This window comes from Rhipicephalus microplus, chromosome X (assembly GCF_043290135.1).
Source record: "Rhipicephalus microplus isolate Deutch F79 chromosome X, USDA_Rmic, whole genome shotgun sequence".
In the NCBI taxonomy this organism is placed as follows: domain Eukaryota; kingdom Metazoa; phylum Arthropoda; class Arachnida; order Ixodida; family Ixodidae; genus Rhipicephalus; species Rhipicephalus microplus.
In genome coordinates, this window is record NC_134710.1 from 496,549,255 (window position 1) to 496,557,953 (window position 8,699).

The 8,699-nt window shown below is 48.1% G+C and overlaps 1 protein-coding gene across 1 annotated transcript; it reads left to right on the top strand.

Annotated features, from left to right (window-relative positions):
• Positions 1-235: 235 nt before the first annotated feature.
• LOC142775549 (uncharacterized) lies at positions 236-1,018 on the top strand. The gene has a single exon (XM_075877008.1). It carries the CDS (start codon positions 236-238, stop codon positions 1,016-1,018), a length of 783 nt encoding a protein of 260 aa, XP_075733123.1.
• The last annotated feature ends 7,681 nt before the right edge of the window (positions 1,019-8,699 follow it).

Genomic DNA, 8,699 nt, shown 5'->3' on the forward strand with positions numbered 1-8,699 from the left:
GGGTAGTCTGCTGAAGAGAAAAGAAGAAGTAGTTGGAAGAATGGCGAAGATGCATTAATAAACCACGCTGTGTTTTCGGAACTGCGTTTCAGAGTGCTATATTTATTGGTGACCCTGACTACGAACGCGACCTTCCATGGAGCAGCGTGAGCATCTCGACAGCCTCAGCCCTGGTACCGCTGCCACTGCACCCGCCCATGTACCCTCTTCGGATGTTGTTGGAGGTACTGCTACCATGACGCTACCACACCTGTGGCTTGCCAATCCCTCCTTATGGTTCATTCAAGTCGAGAACAAGTTCCGCATTCATCGCATCACGTCAGAAGTTCACAAGCGTGAGCTCCTCGTTGAAGCGTTGCCGCCACAGGCAATGCCCGAAATACGTGACATCCTCGTTGGCCCGCCTGGTGACACTCCATATACGACAGTCAATCAGGCTCTTCTTCACCGACTAGTTCCGCCTAAGCTTCGGCGCATTCAGCAACTTCTGTGCAACGAAGAGCTCGGAGACCGCCGTCCCACACATTTTCTACGTCACCTGCAGCACCAGCTTGGGGACCAGCTGGACGGCTCGAAAATATCCATACTACGTGAGTTGTTTCTACAGCGTCTTCCACCTACCATGCGAATGGCTCTTGTCCCAGCTCAGGATAAGCCGCTGTCGGAGCTGGCAGAAATGGCCGATGACATGATGGACGTTGCTCCAGCAGTCATAAATACTGCCCACACCTCTCCGAATTCCGAAGCAGATTCCCTTCAAGAAACGGTAAAAGATCTCGCACCTGAAGTCACCCACTTGCGTCTGCAATTGCTGAGCATTCGCAACTTGGATGACCAGCCTTGTCCACATCGACCATCTCTCCCGTCGGCTGCTCCCCAACGACCCCTCCACCAGCCCGAGCACTACTTTTCACCGCAGAACACGTGCTATTATCACCGGCGTTTTCATACCGCGGCTCGCAGATTTGTGCCACCTTGCTCATGGAACATGGGAAACGCTCCGGCCGATCATCAATAACAGCGGCGGGCGATCAAGGCCAAGCATCAAGCCTTCCACATCACCGACAGAACCACAGGTCTGCGGTTGCTGGTGGACACTGGAGCAGAAGTCGCCATGATTCCAGCGTCCAAAACTGACCGGCATCTTCGCAAAAAGTCAACTCCTTTACAAGCGATCAATTCTTCGGTCATCGCAACTTACGGACAAAAGTCTCTGACCCGGGATCTCGGTCTTAAGAGGAAACTTCAGTAGTTATTTTGGATAGCAGACGTACGCTACGCAATCTTAGGCGCCGATTTCTTAAGGCATTTTCATCTGCTCGTGGATATGAACCGCTGCCGCCTGGTGGATAGCTATACCAGCTTATTGGTCAATGGATATCTGTCACGCGTTTCGGCCCTAATCACCACTTTTGTGGAACCACCCACGTCAACATATACAGCTCTGTTCAACAAGTTTCCAGAAATTACCACACAGTCTTCCAAGAATAAGACCCCCAAGCACACTGTGACCTACTGTAACGTTACCACAGGCCCACCTGTTCACTGCCGCCCGCACCGACTTGGCCCTGATAAACTTCGAATTGCTCGCCACGAGTTTGACCATATGTTACAGTTGCAAATCATTTGTCCATCATCAAGCTCGTGGTCGTCGGCGCTACACATGGTTCCCAAGAAGAACAATGACCGGTGGCCCTGTGATGATTATCGAGCTCTCAATGCAGTCACCGTTCCAGATCGATACGTGTTACCCAATATTCAGGACTGTACTGCCTTTTTAACCGGCGCAACTGTATACTCGAAGATTGATCTTGTGAAATCTTTTCAGCAGATCCCTGTTGAGCCTTCTGACATTCCTAAAACTGCAATAATTACCCCATTTGGGCTCTATGAGTATTTACGAATGCCTTTCGGTTTGAGAAACGCAGCTCAGACATTTCAGCGTTTTATAGACGACGTTACAAGAGGCTTGCCGTTTTGTTTCGCCTATATCGACCATCTTCTCGTTGCCAGCAAGGACGCTAAAACGCACAACGCACATCTACGTTAGCTTTTCACTCGACTGCGTTATTACGACCTTGTCATCATGGTAGAAAAGTGTCAGTTTGGAGTCTAGGAGATAGCAATCCTCGGACTTCAGATCACTAAAGATGGCATCACTCCTCTACCTGACAAAGTTCAAGCTATCCTAGAGTACCTGCCTCCCACGTCCATACGCAGTCTACGACGTTTTCTTGGACTCGTAAATTTTTATCGCCGCTTTATCCCTACATGTTCTACACTGCTGCAGCCTCTGGAAGCACTACTCTCGACTTTGCAAGCCGAGTCAGCCGCATTTCCCTGGGACACGGTTGCGGATCAAGCTTTTACCGCCGTTAAGACCAAGCTCGACCAGGCCACCCTTCTGCACCACACTTCACCAACTGCTCCCACTAGCCTCATGTTGGACGCTTCTTCAGAAGCAGTTGGGGCCACTCTTCATCAATGGATCAATGGTGCATGGGCTCCAATTTCCTTCTTTTCCCGCTAGTTACGCGACACTGAGTGCCGATATAGCACTTTCGGACGGGAGCTCCTCGTGGTCTACCTCGCGGTGAAGCATTTCAGGTACTTCCTTGAAAGGCAAAAATTTGCCATTCTTACCGACCAAAAGCCCCTTGTCTCGGCTTTACGTTCCTGCAGTGCCACTCCTAGAGAGCTTGGACACCTTGCCTTCATTGCCGAATTCACCACAAACATACGCTATGTAGAACGCAGCTTTAACAGTGCAGCGGACGCTTTTAGTCGTATTACCATCAATTGCACGACATGCACCACCGACCTTTCATTGTCTTCGCTTGCAGAGGCACAGGCATTAGAAGATGAGCTTCCATGACTCCGATCCTCTACTTACCTCCGACTGGAACAAGTCAACTTTTCCGACGACGACGTTACGCTCTGGTGCAATGTTTCACACAACTGCACTCATATTTATGTTTCTTCACAGCTTCCTCGTGCTGTTTTTGACACCCTCCACTCCATCTGTCATCCAGGCGTAAGAGCTACGCAACATCTGGTCACTGAACGCTATGTCTGGCCGCGCATACGTGCTAACATTCGTGACTGGGTTCGCACTTGCAGAGCATGTCAGCGTATCAAGGTGCAATGCCACACCAAGCCTCCTTGGGGAAAATTCTCTCTCCCTGATGCACGTTTTGACGCCATTCATTTGAACATTGTCGGGCCATTACTTCCATGTCGGGGAAATACGTACTTGCTTACGTGTATTGACAGGTACACTAAGTGGTCGGAAGCAGCTCCAATGCCTGACATCACGGCAGAAACAGTTGCTCGTACTTTTCTTGCTACCTGTATTAGCCGTTTCGGTGTACCATCAACGGTGACTACTGATCGGGGCAGACAGTTTGAGTCAGCGCCTTTCACCTCTGTCACATCTCTACTGAGTTGTGCGCGTATTCGCACAACTGCGTATCATCCAGCATCAAACGGCTTAGTGGAGAGACTCCACCGTGATCTAAAAACAGCACTCGCCTCGCAGCCTCACGCCGAAGATTGGGTATCGCACCTCCCCATCGTGCTTCTCGGCCTGCGTTCAACACTTCGGCCAGAACTTGGCTGCTCAGTAGCCGAGATGGTTTATGGCTGCACACTCCATTTGCCTGGTGACCTCGTCAGCCCCGTTACTACGCAGAGTGTTTCGGATCCATCATCTTTCGTCCAGCGTTTGCGGATCTTCATGCAAAACTTGCGCCTATCACCAACTTCAGCTCACACTATGAACGACGTTTTTCTGCCGGCAAACCTACAGACATCTTCACACGTTTTTGTTCGTGTCGATGCATCTCACCGTGCTCTTCAGCCTCGATGACGGTACTTTCCTAGTCATCAAATATTCTGAACATCATTTTACAATCCTGCGTAATGAGTGTGAAGACATAGTCAGCATTGAAAGGATCAAGCCGGCCCCCATTCTGAAAAGCTCCGTCTGATCATTTTTTTTCTTCAAGTGCCCACGGTCACTTCTCTGCAGGGGGGGCTATCTGTGGCATACTTTTCTTCTTCTTCTGGCACGACACACTTGTGACATAAGCTAGTAGTGGGTAGTCTGCTGAGGAGAAAAGTAAAAGTACTTAAAACAATGGCGGAGATGCATTATCAAACCGCGCTGTGTTTTCGGAACCCCGTTTCTGAGTGATATACGTCCATCCATCTATCCATCCATCCATCCATCCATCCATCCATCCATCCATCCATCCATCCATCCCGCGCCCGCATTGGAATGTGCGGAGTTTTTCCGGCTATTCCATCGTACGGAAGCACCCCCAACCTGCCACCACACTCTTTCTCTACCTTTTTTTTCTGCCTTTTGGCATCCCTCTTTCTCTCTCCGTGTAAGAGCTGAGCTGAACCAGGCTACCCGCAAGAGTTGAATACGAGTGACTTTTTTTGTTTTATTTATTCAACCACTACTACATGCATGACACTGCTGGCGTGGTCGACGTAAGGTCCCGATCTAGGTTCCTTAGGTCGACACTCATGTGAAAATTAAAGTTCGAAATTACCATCTAACGTTTGGTCACGTGCATGGCGCTTCTGTCCATACTTCTGTCACACACCAGGCCAGTTCCAACTGCCCTTGCAAAAACGCGATTCCTACTGTCACGGCTGACACCCAGACACTCACGTCTATATTGGACGCCAGCACATCAAACGTGAAGCGTGTTTCGGTCAACGACGTGATTCCGAGTGACATGGATGCCACATGCAAAATAGACGCCAGTTAAGCCGGCTCATCTGACACGAAGTGCCTTCTCGTTGACCTCTGCATGGACGGATGTGCACGAGTGGCTCGCTAGCTACAGCGAGGCAACTAATACGGCGATCCACGTCGTATTAGTTGACTGCTGCTGTCTGTGCTTCAGGTGTGGCGGAAGCACTTCACGTTGACAATTGAAACCTCTTCGCTCATTGAAATCATCACCGTGCTATCGCCATCTTATCAAAACCCACTCGCTCGCGCCGTCACCGCAGGGTAGCAATCCATCCAAGGCGCCGAAGGGGCGAAGGTGCGTCCGCACAATGGAACAGCCATGAACACTTCTCTGTGTTTGCGTGACTCAGCGATGACGAAACTGTCGGCGTGTCTTTGGGAGATCGGCGGCTCAGCGAAATTTCGCCCCATGCCTTTGCTACAAACGACCACGAACTAGGCCACCTTGGGAGACTTTACAATGCCCTCTTCGAGGCTTACCCGGCGTCTGAATAGGCAGCTCGAGCACCTAACGGATGTCTTTTCTTCGCTACCCTATTGTGTATCCCCAACCCCGTCTTTCGTCACCATAATCATGGCCGCTGTATGAAAAAGCGCACGTGTGCTCTTTCATCTAGTGGCCGTGCCATGATTTATGGCGAGCGCTGCGCTGCTTAGCCGCAGAGGGTCAAAGGCAGAGCTGGGAGCATGCCTGAAAACGAGGTGCAGGTGTGCAAGTTTAGTCGATGTCACTGCGTCACCAGTGTGTGCCTCATCAGCACGCCACTTTCAGAGTCTAACCAGTAGCGCGAAAACAATCCTGACGCTGGCCTCCTCCTCGCACTCTTTGTTTTCTCTCTTTCGTGCGATGTGGGACCAGCAATTCGGTATATTCGGTCTGGTCCTGACGCGGTGGGGGAAAAAGCATTATTATTCACGCTTTTGAAAGTGTTTGTTTTTTGCCGATAATGCGGTGGATATTGATGGCAACAGGTAATTAGAAAATTATTATTAACAAAATCACCTACATCTGCAAGATTAACATGCAAAGCACACACAACCGTGGAGTTGAACTTGGGACCGCATGCACGTGAAACATATGTTATAAACATTGCACCACAGCGCCACGCACGCAGGGCAGCTTATTTGTGGGGTATATATCTACCAAGTGACTTTTTGCAAACCGTCGGCAGAACTTGGAACTGTTTTTTGTGCCATATGCAAGCGAATAGTTTCTGGGGCTTCATGAACTCGAAAGAATCACGGTGAGCGCTTTCGGCTCCGTCATCGGTTTGTGGTGCGCCTCTCCGCGAGAATGATTAACGTGTGTTTGTGCGTCGTTTTTAGTGCTTTCCCGTGAACCGCGGGTGTTACGCTCACCAAAATTCGCGGACGAGGCTGTGTCCGGCTGTCGAAACCTACGTATGTTTCTCGCACGTGCGTGTGCTGTGAGCAATTTCGCGGATTTGTTTCGAGAGGTACACGCGTGTCAGTGACAGCAGCCTATTCTCATCTGTTTGAAGACATTAGGGAGTTTTACAATACCGTTTGCAAGCGCTACGGGCGTTGCGGGCGCCATATGAGCTTTAGAATAGCGTTTGCCCAACTGCGATCCGCAACGCACGATCGCAATGACACCGTAGCCTCGAAACCAGCGCTTGCGGGCCACATGCGGGCACGACCTATTGTACTCCTGACCTGCCCAGCTGGCGGCGGTCTACGAAGCTGCCTGCGCCGGCTCGCATTCTCAACCTCGCCACCTAGGGAGCGCTCGAGTTACCCCAGCTGAGCGCCGGTGAATGCATGAGAATGCATGGGTTGCCGCCGGTTAGAGAAAAGTTTCATCACGCATTGAGTAAATGTGGCGGCTATCTTGAATCATTTTATTTCAAATGACTTTGAGAATCTTCTTTTGCATTTTAGTTGACGTTTCAGTGCAATTATAGGTTTTCAAATAGAATCGCAAATCAGGTACAAACAGTTGTATCAGCGTGCAAAACAAGAAAGAATAACGACTAGACAGGCTGTAGAAAGCGCTGGCCACCAATGTTTCAATAACTCATGATACCAGCTATATGTGTATACAATGGTAGACTTGTTGCCGTTGTATTACACTCAGCTGGCTTTAATTTACTGTCTGGGCAAGTAAGGGCACGGACTATGACACTTGACAGTGTCCGAGGCATCCGGCGCGCATAAAGAACAACCCAATACAGACAATTTTTCGCATCAATACCTTCGTCTCAAATGGTAAATGTAGATTGCAGGTAGATGAATACTGACTGATAGACACTGTACAACTGTTTTGAAACGAAACAGCACTTAAAATCACTTATTCAACGCTAATTCTTCACACAATGAGTGTGTTTCAAAACCTAGTTGCATAACCACATGTATTGACATGGTTTCCGTGTGTGCAGTTATATTGTCTTTCCTTCTTTTTTTGGCTTAAAAACAATTGTGAGTAATATGCGTCGTTGTTTACTTTTTTGAGGTTGTCGGTTTATTATTATATCTTTGAGCTAATATGCGTCTAAGCCTGTAATGCACCAACAACCAGTCCAACAACTCCTCTTTTTGAGACGCGTAGTCTTTTACAACAAAGAAATCACCTCGATCCATTTTCATGGACCTCGGTCACTGAATATTCTTGAAAAGTCACATCAGGAGTCTTCCCTTTCCTTGATTCGCAGAAAGGCACGTAGCGCACCACCATAGTGATGGTTAATTTGCACCAAAAAACCTCGCTTCGCTGGTGTACAAACGGCACTGACCTGCACGCTTCTGTCGCAGCTCGGCACGAGCAGACGGTAGCGAAAGATCGTCATTATAACTTTAAGTTTATTCAAAAAGAGGTTTCTATTCATTTTAATCATCCAGAGTGTATGCACGCGTAAACATTGCTGCTTTTCTCCCAGCGTCACGCGAGCAGACGAAAAAAAAAAGCGCGGCGACCCATGTTTTGGCCGCCAGCAATCGGCTGGATGGATTGATGTTGAACCTGAATACCAGTATATGTGCTATTCTCGTTTTTCCAATCAAAAATCCCGTGCACATATCTATTAATTACAAGCTTCAAGATATCCCACAAGTACAATCATTGAAATATCTTGGAGTTATGTATAATGAGCATCTAAATTGGCGCCCTCACATTGAATACATCGCGACAAAACAGTACGCGCGATGTGCGTATTGCGGAGGTTGAGCAATTGTAGATCAGGTATGAGAAGAAAGGCACTTTTGATTATATATAAAATGTATGTCCGACCTGTGTTGGAGTTTGGCTGCATTCTTTTTTCTGGTGCGCCAGCCTACAAACTTCGGCCGCTCGTTCTGTTAGAAAGAGAGGCTTTACGGCTCTGCTTAGTACTTCCAAAGTATACAGCAAATGCAGTGTTATACCTTGAAGCACGAATACCAACCTTATTATGTCGCTTTAACATTCTCACTGTGCAGACCTTTTTACGACTATATGAAGCGCCGTTTAACCCTGAACAAATTATTTTTATTTCCAATCCTGACCTATTCTTCTCCGTGCATTGGCCCAGATTTACCAAACCACAAATAGTATTTGTTCAATCGTTACTTGAGCCCCTAAATATACACGTTCGTGACCTGATTCCTTTAACTGAGCAACCGAATTCTCCAGAAATTGTTTACCATGATATCTTCCCAACTCACGCTAAGATATTACCTACAGGCATTTTAAATGGTTTATTGCAGGACCATTTAAGTACTCTGCCAACAAATGTCATTATAGCAACGGACGTATCTCAATCACATGAAAAATCAGGCGTTGGAATATATTGTCCCGTACTTGATTGGTCATTTTCACTTCACTTACCGGATTTTCTTCCTGTCTTTCTGGCTGAATTCATGGCAATAATGTTAGCTTTGCGAAAGGTAAATATTTCCATTCCAGTCGTAGCAGTCATAACTGATTCATTAT